The sequence below is a fragment of the Megalopta genalis genome, chromosome 11 (genome assembly GCF_051020955.1).
Source record: "Megalopta genalis isolate 19385.01 chromosome 11, iyMegGena1_principal, whole genome shotgun sequence".
Lineage (NCBI taxonomy): Eukaryota > Metazoa > Arthropoda > Insecta > Hymenoptera > Halictidae > Megalopta > Megalopta genalis.
The window spans coordinates 8,434,971-8,450,643 of NC_135023.1; the positions used below are offsets into that span (position 1 = coordinate 8,434,971).

Consider the following 15,673-nt stretch of genomic DNA (forward strand, 5'->3'; position numbering starts at 1 on the left):
ACACGTTGTAACATCAAACAAGACTTATCTCTTTATAAAAGGAGAAATGATTGACTTGTACTACTGGTCTCAACCGAAGCAAGTGAAAACAGTCAGCCTACGGTCAGACGAAACTCTCAATCTTATTAAAACAAAACTCAATATCATTTCTATGGTTCATTATGCCCTAAAAATTCACCCTGACCGTTCCAAATAATAAAATCCTACAGAGTTAAATGCCCGTTTTTTTACAAAAAGAAATTAATGCTAAAAGATGCTAAATATTGTAAGAGAGAAGTAACTAGAGCAGCATATAATAAGCAATAATTTCCACCGTCCATTCGCCTCTAAAAATCGCTAACAAAGGATCTGCCCTTTGACCTTTCTTCGCAAATATCCAGCAGATCTCTGTAAATGCCGGATGTATTACCCAGCCACCAAAAACTGTGAAAAATCCCGAATTGTCCTCGAGCGGGACACGAGTGTGCTCGAGGGACACATGTAGGCCACTCGGCGAATAAACAAATATCGAAACAAATCCGTAAAAAATCGCGTTCACCGTTCGCCGGTGGCCGGTCGAAGGGTCGCGGGGGGCAGGATCGGGTACCGTTGATTTTCGATTTGCATCGCCGATAATTCAGCGGGCCGGTACAGTTATGCAGGTAGTTATGCCTGCAACGTATGTCATCTACACGGTCGAACATGTGTTACGCGGACTGGCACTGTGTATAAAGGCTCGCAGGTAGGACTGCTAACGGATTTCAGAGACGGCAGGGGTCACTGGAAACCTGCCAGGTACCCGTGTTCGATGATTTCGTATTAAAGTTTCAGTGTACGGTGCGCGGCAAGAGGACAAACGGACGTCGGCGAGCGTCGACGAAGCGCCGTCGAACGGCCGTTTTTATTAAAGACCCCGTGCGTCCGTGGGGCCGGCCTCGAACCGTTCGCGAAACCGGTCCATTATGAACGTAACCCGGAAGCCGAGCAGCTGAACTGGTTCGCGTACCCGACGCCCGCAATCGCAACTTCCTGGACGTGGGAAGACTGTGCATAGACCGGAGGCATCGATTCCGCGATCCCACGTGAATATTGCATCGAGACTACTCCGAAACTCGGACGTTTAAACGTTCCGAGGCAATCGTCGGGAAAAGTTCCCCGGTTATTGTTTCGAACGTGTTCGCGTTTCCTGGGCACCGCGACCGGCCGGGTATAGCAAACAAATGTCGAATTACAGATTTCAGGTATCGTTCCGGGTGTAGCTATCGCATAATAAAATAGATCGCTCGCTTTTATCGACGGACCTCCTGTACGATTCGTAATATCGTCGAACGGATCCTCCCCTTTTTTGAAAGAACGGATTTCTTTAGTCGCAGGAGCTACGAACACAGCGATTTTTTTTTTAATAAAACGATGCGTGAACGGACGAAACGAAGCTCGCAGAAAGTTCCGAGACAATAGCGATTTTAAATGGAGTTTATGGGAGGATATAGGAGGATAGTTAATATTAGAAGATACGCTGCCTTTGGCTAGTGATATTTAATTTGTCCGCGCGCTGCCGGCTTTATCGAGATTTACTGTTTGACCCTGTTTCGTTCGAAGTCCGCGGATAAATACTAGTTGGTCGTTTGTCTCGGGGAAACGAGATGACGAGAACGCTTTTCTGTCTCGGATTAATTGACGTCACGGTGTTCGAGATACGATGGGCAGAGTTTGAAGATATTAGATCGTGCGAAATTAAAATTTCTAAACGCGTAACTGTATCGAACGTGTTGTTAAAGAAACAGAGTATGAGTACTCGGTGAATGTTTCTATAATTATCTAACAGCTGATAAATATTCCAAATAAAGTGTTCAACTAATTAAACAATCTATTATCTACGCGTCTAGTAGCGTAGCAACAATTTTTAATTCGCTCGTGACAGTTCTTCCAGTGTCTGACCATGAACCGACCACTTTCACTTGTTCCCCCCCGCATGTGTCAGTAGTATAAGTCAATAATTTCCGTCTACTATGATTACGAATCGCATAAAAGTTCCCCAGGATAATTAAAATCATCCTTAGCACGGCTTAATTGCCGGTCTATCTATCTGTACACGCAAATCTGGTCTCCTGATTTCAGAAACATGAGAAACATTACGAAAAGAGTTTCAGCGAACCTCCACCGCGCATTCGTAAAAATGCACGAGCGTCAGCGCATTTCACAAGAAAACCGAAGTCCTTTAAAAACATTTCAGTCCCAACAGTGTGGTAACATATCAATTATACCATGCGCATTCACTGAAAACCGTCAAAGAATCGCAGCAAGATCGTCATCGCACACGTACAAAATATAAATTCTAATTATCAAATCATTCCAGCAATTCTCTGACCGTTTCCAAGCAGCGTCCCAAAGTTCAGGGTCACACGTTCCAAGGCATCACGTGCTAAATCCGGCTCAAGTATTAAACGAAGTTGCACCGATACAAAGATTGAATTACAACGAAACATCTAAGAATCCGACCGACCTAAAGCTAATGGTCCAATCGCCTGCTCGAAAATCAACTTCCGGAGCAAGCGTGCATCGCGACATACACGCGGTCCGACGAGTCGTTGCTATACCAATTAACCAAAGAAACCCTCGGAAACCGTAATCCACTGCCATCCAATAGTAACACAAGGATCACGGATGGCAGGACAAGAGAACCGTCGAGTCAACGACCCCGAACTTTAGGACACAGTTGTAATACAAAAGCCCTCTCTTCGCAGGGGCAGAACGGGGGTTGTCGAGCGTCGGTTGATGATACTCACATTAGGACGTGGTCGGTTTAAGGGTGCGTAGCACGCGTAATCCTCGTCACACCTCGTGAAAAAAAAACCGGCACACACTCGGAGCACTGTATCGAGCACAACCGAACCAGTTTTCACTTGGTCGACGAATAGATACGTCGCACGAACCATCCAGAACTACTCTAGAGGAGCCCATCCGACGGTGGGTGGGCAAAAAGAGTCACTCGGTCTCCATCGCGGCGCGATACTTAGTCCCCCCTTCGCCTTCGATCCCACGACGGCAATCTATCCGCGGCAGGGAGACAGAGTTCACGGTGCATAATACGGGAAATCCAGCGACCCGTGCGACGCTCGACAGAACTCAACCGAACGCCCTAAAACGGTTCATCGCTGATTCGCTCGCTAATTCAAACGTGATCCATGACGGCGTTCATCGTTTCCCGCGTCGTCCAGGTCGAAAAAAACCACGGCCCCAGAATGATCCTACGAATGGCCGGATCCTTGCGCGATCCTTCCTCGATCGCGCCGCCCATCTCACGATCCTGAGTCCTGTATACGTCGATCCGAAGAATCGCTGGTCCAAATCGTCTGGGTCCAGGTCCGTGTCAGGGTCAGTCCTTCGATGTAACGGCAGCGATGTGGGTTCGTTCGGTTCTCCCGTGCTGCCACTGAAAATATCAACGCTGGTTTACCACTGGCGCACACTCGGATCAGCTGCGACAGATTATTACACGTCGCTGTAAACGTTGTAAACGCGAGACGACACACGGCCGTGGAAAAACGGTCACGGAGCAACGGAATATCGTTTCTCGGCCAGCGGGGAGGACGGCACTTATGGTAACCCAGTTTCAACTCGGCGTCGTTTTTTATCCCCGAGGCTCGCCGATCACCGTTGTGGACCGTTGCACATTAAACCGTTGCGGACACCACTTATAATGTCCGCCTAATTTCTTTCGGTCACGGCGTAGACCACCGAGAGAAGACACTCGACACCGCGAAATATCGTAGCAATGGCACCTCGGCGCTGCGACCAGCTGACAGGTTCGAGGTGAGAGACAGACGAGGAAAACAGCCCTCGCCTTGCTCCATTTACAACGCACGTCGCTCGTTCACGGGGATAACATTCTTACGTAGCCACGGGTCGAACGCACTCTGTCCACTCTTATGGTCCGCGAGGTCCCGTTGGCAACGGGACACGCGTAACCCCCGCGAGAGAACGATCCACCGCGGGGCAAACCGTCTCTTCTAGAACAGGGAACGTGCTGATAGAACGGTGCACGCATCGAGTAACCTCGCGCAGCCAAAATGGTGGACGACACTCCCGTGTTCCGTTTCCACTCGGTCGCTAAGTCACCGTTTTCCGAAGCATGCCGCGCCTGTCGCCGTCACGGGCCCGCGACACAATTGTTTGGGCCGCGCTGGGTGGCTGGCCCCTCGGCCAGTTTCACGGGGACCGCGCACCGTCCCGGTTTTCAGGCCGAAACGGAATCTATCGGGACAAGGGTCGAGGAGCGGAGCGCACTGGAACCGCCTTCTGGTGCACAACACAACACACCACCTCCGTACGTGTAAAGTGGACCACCCGCCTGGCGCATCCGTTCCGTTCGCATCCGTTTCCGGGGACCCGGGTCACCGTGCACGGCCGATCATCGGCCGCCGTCGATTCGGTCCGTTTCTCGGGGCACAACACTCTCGAGCCGGTCACCTGATCGTTGCGTGGAAAAAAGATCCAACGAAAGAAGACAGCGTCGACAGGCTCCGAGTTCAGGGCATTCCAGCGCAGCCAGGGTGGACCGAGACGAACGCCGCGCCATCTGACGGCGGAACCGCTCACCCGAGGACTGACATGGCCGCGCGACCAACCCTCGCGTCAATAACAACCGAATCAAACGAACATCACTGCTCGGCGGCCGCCAGGTGTTCCCCGTGTCCCAGCCAGCGACGCCTCGTGCCACGACGCCATCGTTCCTAACCTGTAAGAGCGAACAACCAAAGCGAACGCAACCAGCAGCTGGCCCCTGCTCAGATCCAGACGCGATCCATCACGCGATACCCTCGTTCGTATTTTCGATCAACCGCGCAACGAGCTACTACTGCGGCGGCTGCGCGATTCGGACTGAGCGCAGCCTCGCATGGGAACCGTGCGGCCGGGGCCGGAAACACACGAGCACGCACGAATCCTCGCTGAGAGCCACGATACGACCGCAGAGACATCTCCGATGGACTGCCTGAAACCGGTTGGGGTGCTCCCGGTTTAAGGGGTGGAGGCATCCTATGGTCAGACAGTAAACTGCTAGACACTGACCAGACAGAGTGTACTGGTGTGAAACTGGTTTGGTACTTGTAGGATGTGTGTTCCCTTCCTGTGGAATCTGGAAATTTGTTGGATTTTACTTTTTACGGATGTTTCCGTAATGCCGGTCAGAAATGTCGCGTCCTTTCGCAACCCAGACGGTGCACTATTTTCATGTACAATTGACAATACTTTATGACCATTCTCTGTTTTATTGATCAATTTTTAGAGACATTCTTCGTAAAACTTCTTGTATACTTGTTGGTCTTTGGCTAATCTTTAGCAACTGCAATTTATTTCGTTTGTCGAATGTCGAATGAAATATTTAGGTATTCGACAGTTTTCGATTGAATCAAAAGACTGGCATTTTTTTGTAACGATTTTGAACGATTAAATATTATCTCGGATATATTTTCTTTGCCGCTTCATTCTTTTATCCCCGTTTATCCACCGCAATTATTGTTTCTAGACAAAAAGGTGAACACTCCGTTGTACTTTTTAACACAGCAGCGTAAAATAGAAATATAGAGAGCGAACATACTGTAATTCAGTAATCAGTTTACGCCGGCTTGTGCGTAGATTCGTAGTACTTAAAATTCCAGTCCCGTGCTAATTCTTCATCTTCCCCTTTCTCTGAAACCAGTTCTTCAAGCTCCTGGAACATTATTTTAAACTACTTGTGCCATGTCCATAATTATGAAGGCGCCTCGTTGCACGATTTATCAAATTATTAAAGCTCTAATAATTGTTAAATATTACTTCTCCAAACTGATGTTAAAGCATAAATAGAAATTTTGGAATAAAGTATCATTTTTGGTATGTCGAATGTTGTTTGATTTGGTCCGACCATTGTATACCGTTTCTACTTATTATCATTGCTTTACATTTTCCACTTGTTTTTTCACGTATATACAATCGTTCTCAGATTATACCATCAGTTCGAGATAAATAAAGGTTCAATCACGATACGTACTGGTTCGCGAACCAAGGATCGATAATATTTGAGCTCTCGATCCGCCTCTAATTGCCACTGATTCTTCTCAATGTGTTTTCTATAATATAACAACCAAAATCCGAGATAATTGATCGGATCGTCTGGCTTCTTTGCTACTATCTCCGTCATTGCCATTCTCAAAGGTATTTTCAGGTAATTCCTCAGCCATTCACCGTCGTACGACAATTCCAGATCGTCCGTTAAGCAACCTAAACATTTCGCTTCTTTTCCTTCATCTGTTACCGCATCTTCTTCACCTTTAGATTCACCTTCAGCTGTTTTATAGGATACAAAAGGCTGGTTTTAACACGGATAATGATCGATCTGCCTCAGATCTCGTTTACTAATTTTTCGCCGCAAATGGAACAAAACGCCAAATATTGAATCGTCGTGGCACAACTTACGGGGACTGCTTCTTAACGCTAGATCGTCTTTATCAGCATCGCAAGTGTCTCGAAATTCTTTCGTTTCCTCATGATCCAGTGCATCACATTTACCCAAATTTACAGTTGCAGGCAAGAAGTCTATCTGACACCGAGGCGGCGACAGTTGTGACATTAATATCTCCTTCGCGCTCTGTTTGCTGGCGGGAACGTTTTACGATGCGCCGTTACAAATATTTATAATATAATGTTTCGCATTAAATTGTGTTTCTCCGCAAAAATCGCGAGAAAAAGAAAATCCGCTATACGATGGCCGGCAAAAATGATCATTTCCAAACATAAATCACGGAACTGCGTTAACTCACTTGTCGTCAGGACGAATTTTCCGCGCGAACGTGGTCAGAACATCCGGCACCGTCGTTTTCTTCAACGGAGGCCGATCCTTCTTCATCCTCGCAGATTTGTACCCTGAAACGAGGAAACCTCTGTTTACGTACCATGAAATTATTGAGTTTTCCCGGAGACAAGAATTGGCTGGATATTTAAAAAAAAATGGTTTTGGAGCAAATTCTTCTATACCGAAATTTGGACCAGTTTTTCTGAGTTATGGGAAAACTGTTATCGTCGCCGATCCGCGCATTCCAGGAAAGATTTCATTCCCAATCGCGCGACTGATTTACAACGGCAAGGATCTCAGTGCCAATCTCCGGCGCAGCTTCAATAAATACCTCGGCGAAACAATAGCGCCTACTTCGTTATTTTTACCGTGGTGCGACGATAACGGCGCGAAGCGATAACATATGAATCACTTCGCGGTGTTTATGTCGTCACGCATCGTCTTTCGATAATTTATGCCGTCTCGTTACACGAAGATAAGAAAAATCAGGCCGGCGTAAGATCTTAATGATAACGCGTTTCTCACGCCACCAGCCATGTAATCAAACTGCCGCGCGCTCCGCGAGGACATAAATACATCAAAGATCTTATCGGAATGCAAATTTTCCGATCCCGAACCGTATCTTCCGGGTATAAGTTTCGCGGGCCACATGAGTCAGTGCAGGCAACTGTAACCGGCCAGGTAGAAGGTGCATCACATCTTGCACATCTCGCGGATTCCACAAAAAAAAAATTACGAGACACAAATGGCCACCGAGGATCCGGAAGATGATAAGGCCAAAAAGATCACGATCTGGACGCAGTGGCTGGCCGCGTTCGCTCGTAAGTAAATGCCAGCCCCGGCTGCAGCTATTGATTCGATATTGTTAACGTGCTGGTCCACAAGATTCTGTATATTCCTGGCAAAACGAGAACACTTTTATGTACGCTGAAAATCGATACTTGAAGACTTGATTGCGTTCAAAGAAACTATTAAATGTTGATACATTTTACCTGATATCTTTTCTAAACATCCACTTGATTAGAAACTTTGCGTGTAAATACACAAAATCAAATTTAAACAGATTGAGAATCCTTTTTATCACAATGCCAAATCAAACGATCTCGTATGTCACATAATTTCGCTAAACCAGAAGCGTAAATACGTTCACCTTTGTCAAATCTACAAACTGGAAAGCGATTTCTACACTTTTAAGAAATACAAAACAGTTTGTCATCAAACAAGCTTCATTCAGTGAATCATTACCCTAGAATATGTTAAAATTAAGATTTCTCGTTTCACACACACACACACCGAGATTTTACTTTACACAGTGTAAGCGAATTTTTCTTTCTCTATCTTTTGAAGACTCGTAAATTCAACGTGAAATAATTGCCATCTTTCGAAGACAGAAAAATCCGACATTCTTGGCCAATCTGATATTCGTGATTGCAATGAAAGATTTTCTGTCAGAAGTAGTAGTCGCGATAGATACGCAATCTAATTGTTGCTAAGATTAGAACTGTTTCGAGGGTAGTATATGCATTCGGCCAGTGCATCAAGATGTTTCGTCGGTCCGTGCGCTGGGGACCCTTGTAGACCTATGTCTATGAATGAGCTAATGAAATTACTCTCGCATCTGTTGACACAACTGTTTCATGGCCGTTTGTGACAGTCAGCTTAGCTGTTATCGGAAGTGGTCTCGCGAATGGCTGGGCATCGCCGTACTTGGCTCAACTGACATCAACGGAAGCGAGCGTGCCTTTGAGACTGACAGATACCGAAGCGTCCTGGGTAGCCTCCCTTTTAAATCTTGGCCGGCTCGCCGGCGCTTTGCTCAGCGCACTGTGTCAAGGTAAGGTCGATTCTTCGCTGTCCGGAAGAAAATTCGTCTAGCCAATCCCCATTAACTCACCCCCACCCCAGCCCCACCCGGACATGTCCCGGGGAATCGCGTGAACTTGAAAAACTACCCAAACGTGTCCGTTCGAATATAAATCCTGGCTTCCAATCAAAGGGGGAAAATTACTTTTCTGTGACTCCGTCGTTTTTCTAAGTATCAACAACGTGCGCCCTTTCGACCTCTTCCTTTCATTTTCCAAAAATTAACAATCATTAACGACCTTCCGTTATCGTTTCTCGGCTACAGTGATAAATCCACAAACTAAAATCGTTGAAAAGATTTTCAACCAGTAGAAAAACACATTTAAGATTTCCTACAATATTTTCCTTCAGGATTTCCCAGCTCGCCTAACACGTAACGATATAGATAAGCTCGCTGTTCAATAGATTAAACTCATTCTTAGTTGATCCGATCGATCCTTTCTTGCAGCACGCGATCAGCCGGCCAAGCGAGACAAACAATGGTGAACAACATTGTTAGTCGTGAATTCAATAAGAACAAGGCAGCCACGACTCAGCACTCGTAGCAAAGCGATATATGAAATTGCGGTACGTAGAAAATAGAAACGGCGAGCATTCGGATTCCGGCTCTGAAATGCTGTCACTGTCAAGATTCAAATCTTCTAACAGAACGAGAATACCAATGAACGATCATCGGTACTGAGTTGTGGTGATCTTGTTCTCAGGAAACTGTAAGTTTAACATGTCACACCGTCATCTTTAGACTATATTGGAAGGAAGAGGGTGCTTCTGATCAGCGGCGTTCCGATGGCCATGAGCTGGGTGCTCAGTATTTGTGCCACATCGGTCACGTGGCTCTACGCCTCCAGACTCAGCTCAGGAATTGCGACAGGAATGGTATGGAGTGCTATCTCGTTGTATCTGGGCGAGATCGCTGACCCCAGGATCCGGGGATCGCTGGTAAATTCTTAATCAAATATCGTATCTCTTTAGCATACTGATTCCATCAATCCTTAGCCAGACTTATACACCTTCATTCCTTTCATTATTCTCCTGGTATAAATAGCTTCTGGTTTAAGCCCTTATTTCTACCGCTGAAACTGTAAATACCATGATTATATCGTAGCTCTTAATATAATATCTTTGTCTTAATATATTCCTAAAAGTCGACTTACAATCAGAGAGTTAAACTGCAGAAACTCCTGAAGTACATTAGCAGATGATCAATAATAAATATACTGATCAAAAAGAATTCGCAAGGTACCTAGTTAAGTGCTTTCGTCCCCGGCCAGAACAGAAAGATGCATCAAAGGCGAAACCGGTTGCGTCCAACTCTAACTTTTTCGACCAACGCGCATGCGTCCAATCAGGTTATAGATAAATATATGGTACCTATGGTCACGTTTTCAGATATCCATGAACGTGAACGCGTCTTCGTTCGGCATGGTCCTAGGTAACGCGATGGGCCCTTATCTGTCCATGGAGATGTACTGCTACGTGAGCCTCGTCCCGAATATCCTCTTCATGATACTCTTCAGTCTGATACCGGAATCACCGTACCATTACGTCTTGCACGGAGATCTCGACAAGGCCGAGGCATCCTTGAAGTGGTTCAGGCGACAAGCTGACGTCAAGCCGGAGATGCGAGAGCTCCAGGAATTCGCCGAAGGGGCCCGGACTAATCTTTTCCTCAACTTGAAAGAGTTCCTCCTGCCAAGTACCCACGATTTCTTTGCTTAAACTCTCGCAAAATTGTTCTCCCAGTGGCTCAAATATTAAGAAACGATACACCGTTGACGAGCGGCGCTTCTATGCTGAAAATATTCTTCCTTGGACTAGATCTTCAAGATAACTTGAATATTCTCCCGTTTCTTGAAGGACAATTTGCGAGGACAAATTAGTTTCAACCTATTGCACTCGTGAAAATGGTAATCCAGACTTCGTTAATTAATTTCAGGCAACCTGAAGAAGGTTCTACTGGTCCTGGGACTCTACGGTTTCACCTACGTCAGTGGATACAACGCTATGTTCACGTACGCCGAGATCATCGTGACGAAAAGTCAGATCAACATGAAGCCTAGCTTAGCGGTCACTATTTTCGGGATTGTCATGATCGTGGCTGGTTCCACAGCTACTTTGTTGGTCGACAGGCTCGGCAGAAGGTGTCTTCTGATTGTCACTGGTCTCGGATCGTCCATCGCCTTAGCAATGCTAGGTCTCCACTTCCATCTGCTCTCTTTAGGATACGATGGCGGTAGCTTAACATGGCTACCCTTCACTGCCTTAGTATTGTTCAACATTTCCGTGTCCGCCGGTCTACAACCGGTCCCCAGCACCGTCATGGGCGAAGTCTTCCAGGCGAACTTGAAGAACATGGGCTGCCTCTTCGTTAGCTCCAGCAATGCTGTCTTATCTTTCGCCAGTGCGAAAACCTATCAGCCATATTTGGACATGGTCGGCGACAAGTACGTCTTCTGGACTTATAGTTTCAGCATGCTGTTCCTGGCGCCGTATGTCTACTTCCTGCTGCCGGAAACCACTGGCAAAAGTCTGATGGAAATACAACGGGCCACTAAAAAGTAGAAAAACGCCCGGTCATTTGAATCCTCCGTCTAGCTGCACTTCGCGGACTCCGAAGCGAAACTAACTAAACAGTATTAAACGCGAGTACTGAAAGCTATTCGAAGCGGTGTAACTTATCTCTATCGATTCCCATTAAGAGTCCGTGCGATGTATTCATTCTCGTCTTCGAGATTGTCGTCAAAGAATCCTTCTTGCTCGAAGAACGGGCGTCGAAACTGAATATAAGTCACTCGATGAATATTTATGTACTGAATAAAGATGATTGAAATTGTTACCGTTTATTGTGCCGCGTGCTCGACGAAAAGAAAGCAGCGTGCACAGGAAAAAATCAAAATGAAGAGCGATTCTTTCTTGCGGGTCCCCACTCTCGTGGGGTCTCGCTGTTTCCCCGGTGAAGTAAACCGGTTAAAATTGCATGGTTACACGACCATCTCTAATCCTGGTCTAGAAATTATTAATGCCGGCTATTTACAACCCTAACCATCCCTCAAACTGCGCCAGAGATAAAGTAAAAGGCGAACAGGTGCGGTGAAAACGCTATTAATATTGCACAACGCTCTCAAAGAAAGAGACAGCGAGCTAGATCTATTATTTTGCGACCATCCTGATAATAGTCCCGGTTATAAAGAATTCCCTGTTCGGGAAGACTCGATTGGCGGTACTCCAAGGAAAAAGAAGTAAAGAGTTGGGCGATCGTGACACGCAACATTCGCGTGGACGTAGAAGATGAAAGAACCTACCAAGTCCTCGATCGATTACTACATACTACCGAACAAGATTTTCTGCGGGATGGCCGGAATGTGGCCTATCGAGGAGAACAGCTCGACGTTCAGTAAACTGTTCGCTTACTTCCGATTGCTGTTCGCGTTAACGGCGGTCAGCAGTGTTTTCGTGCCGGAAATTCTGGCGATAGCGGTGAACTGGGGCGATTTGAAGGTTCTAGCAGGTAATCAATCGAATTGAAATTATTGAAATCCTTCTGACCCTGCTGGTCTCTCCTTGATCTGCGCAGCTAACATCATTTTCTAAACTCGTTCACGATTATTCCGAGAATTACAGTTCCATTGTTCTTTCTTATTTCAATTTGTGTTTTCTGTGATACCATCTTCGCAGGTTGCTTGTGTGTGTGTGTAATTTTTGTATTCATATTCATTCATTAAGAGATTTTCTTCCTGTAAAAATGAATAAAAGAGATAATTGTCTAATCGTTTCTACCATAAATGCTTAAAATCCGCAGTCTACGATATCAGACAATCTTACAGATCAAATTCGTAATTATTTCGAATAACGGCAATTGTCCATTCAATGATACAATTCAATAAAGGAGAACAGCGAAGTGTGTCCAAAAGATAATTACTACCGCCAGGATAAAATGTTATTTTGATCTTGCTTTACCTGATACTAGGGGTAGGATGCGTTCTAACATCGGTCGGACAATTATTATTCAAAATGATATACCTGCTAGCGAGAAAAAAGAGAACCTATCAACTCTACTACGAACTAAGAAACTTATGGGACGCTTCTGATGATCCTGAGGAATGGCAACCCTGCGAGCAACTGGCTAACTGGGCGAGGATCCTGACTATAGTCTTCTACTCGTCCTGCATGTGTAACGTGATTACTTTCGCCACGGCTGCGGCGTTCGATTACTTCAACATTAATTACAACGTCAGCGACGCTTCCAACGATAATCGACATTTACCGTTCGAAGTTTGGTAAAAGACTAATTCACCTTGAAACCTTGTTACTAGAACAATAAATCATTCCGCAACTCCAGAGCTATAGGTAACAATTTCATGAAAACGGGATCCATAAATGTAACACGGTTTTGTTGAATCGCGATTAGGTACGGAACAGACATAACAGAGTCCCCGAAATTCGAGATCGCATTTATTTGCCAATTCATCGCGTCCCTAATTTGTTGCGCCGGCATTTCCGGCCTGGACGCCACATTCATGACGATCATTCTGCACGTGTGCGGTCAATTTAAATTGATCAACATATGGATCAACAAAATATGTTGCGTTCCCACCGACGGTAACTGCCTGCCGCAATTCGAGGTCGATTTACTGAAATGCGTTCAACATCATCAGCGTATAATAAAGTACGCCATAGATTTCCTCGTTTTTCACCGTTCTGTATTCTTCTGTCTATAACATTCTTGCGTGGCGTCTGTTCAGCGTTGTGAACGAGGTGAACAATCTGTTGGCTCCCATCATTTTCGTGCAAATTCTGACCAGCGGCGTGGAGATTTGTCTGAGCGGTTTCGCTGTCCTCGACAACGGCACCAGCACCGACCTCTTGAAATTTATATCTTACTTAACATCGATGGGTATACAGCTCGTATTATGGTGCTGGCCGGGCGAAATCCTTGTCCAAGAAAGCCAGCAAGTAGGCCATGTGATTTATCTGAACCTGCCGTGGTACAATTTACCGCCAATTTATCGAAGACAACTTAGTTTTATAATTGTTAGGGCGCAGCAACAATGCAGCATCAACGCGCTAACATTCCAAGTGATATCTATTCACACGTTGACCAGCGTGAGTATTTTTCCTATTACAAGCCGATGTAATGTTCCTGACTGTGTAATGTTGCATATAGGATAACTTAACTTATTTTAGTATTATGGCTTTCTCCATATTTAAGATATTCTTCCAGTAGACTAGTAAAGAAGGTCTACTTACGTCTACTTAGGACTACTTAAGGTGTCTGTGGAACCTTGGCCACTAAAATTTTTCAGCAGAGATACCGCAGTAGTAAAGTAATCTAAGCTATCTTATTCTTAACATGGAACATTGCATATTTTTCAGAAGAAGATACCTAAAACAAAAAGTTATTTTCAGGTGTTCAATACAGCAGCCTCTTACTTCACCCTCTTGCGACAAATGCAACAAAAGTAGAGACCAAACAGTAGAGACACTATTATGATGTATAATAGCCCGCGACGGAAACCAATTTTCAAGATAGTTAAAAAATGCATCCCCGAAAATGAAATAATAACAGGTTCGTCGATTTAATCCATTCCTCGAAAACGGAGTCTCATATTTGAATGGATAATTGAAATTGTTTAATGCTGCAGGACGAAAATTGAACGCCAACGAAGGATCGATCTTCGTGTAAAAGGATGAGCTACTACTCTAAAGCCTCTTTAATGATGTTAGATTATGAATCATGAGTATTATTGGCTCTTCAGAGCCAATCGAATCAGAGTAGCTATCAATTAAACTTGTCTTCACAAGTTATAGCGACTTCTAAGGATACTAAACAATCATAAAAGTAGCTCATTAGAACAAGAAATCTCATCAATTTTTAGAATTCGTCTCATATCTCACAGCTCTGTATTTAGTGCTCTAGTCGATTTACAACATTTTGTTACTTTATTACGTTTATAGTCATACTAAATAAATTGTCATGAATTATACCGACTCGAGAGCTCTTACTCGACCTTTATCAATTTTTGTTCACCTTTTCCCTGCCAACGTGGTAACCCTCTGGTAAACCTATAAAATATCCAGCTAGCGATAGCACGATAATAATCAGAATAAACAGCTTGTTATTCGCGTTTCTCCATCGATGTAGCAAACTAGTTAACGATTTCACCTTGAATAGGTAAAGTATCTTATCTGCGTACATAATCATTTACTTCCATCGATTTCTTTTAGAAAGAACGTCTCCATTAAGGTAAAATCGATTTTTCAGTCTGAAGAAAGTATAAGCAATAAATCAATTTTTTTAGTATTCTAGATGAAGGAAGCATCTCTAATTTTTCTGCAATTAATACTATACCTGAATAGTCTTTCAAAAACCATAAATTTATTGTAACAAATCGAATGGTAATTTGAATCCTTGAAACGGTTCCTTGACTTACCGTCTTACGGTGCTCCGCCATTTTGTTGAATGCAGCCCTGCTCAGTAACTGTTATATTTCTTCGCAATTTCATTATCTTAGTATTAATATTTTAAAGAACGTCTGTCTAAAGAATTCATAGGATATTAAACTTGTGAATTTGACCCCTCATTATTGGCTAAAATAACAAACATAAAGGTTATTGAGTTAACGTAGCTTTTTAAAAATGTAACGGTCAAAAACCGTCAAAAATTTCAGATTTAAATTTTTACCGCTTTTTGTCGTAAGTATAAAATATGTGTTCTAAGCTTAATTGAATTAAAGATATTTATCAGTCGTTACTATCTTAAGTATCGCATTATTGTAACAAATGCAATAGAACTAAAGAGTGGAATGAACGACCAACGGTATCTATGATACAGCTCGCATGTGAAACAATATTTGTCACAGCCAAACGCAGCCAAGATTACGTTTCTATTATCAAAACGTTAGTATATAACAATTCAGTGAACTCTTTGCATCGGAATTAGCGGAGTAAATGTAAAATTTGTTTCCAACCTGACATTCTTTCAAAGTCGTAGATGTTGGC

The 15,673-nt window shown here is 44.4% G+C and overlaps 4 protein-coding genes across 7 annotated transcripts in view; 2 read left to right on the top strand and 2 right to left on the bottom strand.

The window, feature by feature from the left end:
• Positions 1-4,929, bottom strand: part of rho-5 (rhomboid-5) — a 397,572-nt gene extending 392,643 nt beyond the window's left edge. For 2 of the 3 annotated variants that reach the window (XM_076525363.1, XM_076525362.1), the window contains exon 1: positions 2,766-4,929. The gene's annotated coding sequence lies outside the window, so the exon portion shown is untranslated. The remainder of the gene's footprint in view (positions 1-2,765) is intronic. The other variant, XM_033480043.2, reaches the window with a different exon arrangement.
• Positions 4,930-5,018: 89 nt separating this feature from the next.
• On the bottom strand, positions 5,019-9,544 carry LOC117226070 (uncharacterized). The gene is made up of 6 exons (XM_033480044.2): positions 9,405-9,544; positions 6,780-6,882; positions 6,436-6,614; positions 6,011-6,306; positions 5,579-5,692; positions 5,019-5,502 (listed from the first exon to the last, which is right to left on the bottom strand). Exons 2-5 carry the CDS (start codon positions 6,863-6,865, stop codon positions 5,597-5,599), a joined length of 657 nt encoding a protein of 218 aa, XP_033335935.2. The 5' UTR covers positions 6,866-6,882; positions 9,405-9,544; the 3' UTR covers positions 5,019-5,502; positions 5,579-5,596.
• LOC117226207 (facilitated trehalose transporter Tret1) lies at positions 7,431-11,510 on the top strand. The gene is made up of 5 exons (XM_033480328.2): positions 7,431-7,632; positions 8,466-8,645; positions 9,417-9,613; positions 10,064-10,370; positions 10,611-11,510. Exons 1-5 carry the CDS (start codon positions 7,557-7,559, stop codon positions 11,234-11,236), a joined length of 1,386 nt encoding a protein of 461 aa, XP_033336219.2. The 5' UTR covers positions 7,431-7,556; the 3' UTR covers positions 11,237-11,510.
• Positions 11,511-11,706: 196 nt separating this feature from the next.
• On the top strand, positions 11,707-14,656 carry LOC117226208 (odorant receptor 82a). Of its 2 annotated transcripts, XM_033480329.2 has the most exons (6): positions 11,707-12,182; positions 12,642-12,951; positions 13,083-13,340; positions 13,417-13,777; positions 14,081-14,240; positions 14,317-14,656. In XM_033480329.2, the coding sequence occupies exons 1-5, from the start codon at positions 11,963-11,965 to the stop codon at positions 14,135-14,137; spliced, it is 1,206 nt and encodes a 401-aa protein (XP_033336220.1). In that variant the 5' UTR covers positions 11,707-11,962; the 3' UTR covers positions 14,138-14,240; positions 14,317-14,656. The 2 variants fall into 2 exon arrangements, with proteins under 2 accessions (XP_033336220.1, XP_076381479.1); XM_076525364.1 differs by lacking the exon at positions 13,083-13,340.
• Positions 14,657-15,673: the final 1,017 nt, after the last annotated feature.

Excerpts from the sequence above, each read along its gene's own strand:
- LOC117226070 (XM_033480044.2), bottom strand. The coding sequence starts at position 6,865 with ATGAAGAAGGATCGGCCTCCGTTGAAGAAAACGACGGTGCCGGATGTT. Across the intron at positions 6,615-6,779 it reads AAAATTCGTCCTGACGACAA|CAAACAGAGCGCGAAGGAGA; the intron begins GTGAGTTAACGC and ends CGTTCCCGCCAG. Across the intron at positions 5,693-6,010 it reads GATCCTTGGTTCGCGAACCA|GAGCTTGAAGAACTGGTTTC; the intron begins GTACGTATCGTG and ends ATAATGTTCCAG.
- LOC117226207 (XM_033480328.2), top strand. The coding sequence starts at position 7,557 with ATGGCCACCGAGGATCCGGAAGATGATAAGGCCAAAAAGATCACGATC. Across the intron at positions 7,633-8,465 it reads GTGGCTGGCCGCGTTCGCTC|TCAGCTTAGCTGTTATCGGA; the intron begins GTAAGTAAATGC and ends CGTTTGTGACAG. Across the intron at positions 9,614-10,063 it reads CCAGGATCCGGGGATCGCTG|ATATCCATGAACGTGAACGC; the intron begins GTAAATTCTTAA and ends TCACGTTTTCAG.
- LOC117226208 (XM_033480329.2), top strand. The coding sequence starts at position 11,963 with ATGAAAGAACCTACCAAGTCCTCGATCGATTACTACATACTACCGAAC. Across the intron at positions 13,341-13,416 it reads CATCATCAGCGTATAATAAA|CGTTGTGAACGAGGTGAACA; the intron begins GTACGCCATAGA and ends GCGTCTGTTCAG. Across the intron at positions 13,778-14,080 it reads CTATTCACACGTTGACCAGC|GTGTTCAATACAGCAGCCTC; the intron begins GTGAGTATTTTT and ends AGTTATTTTCAG.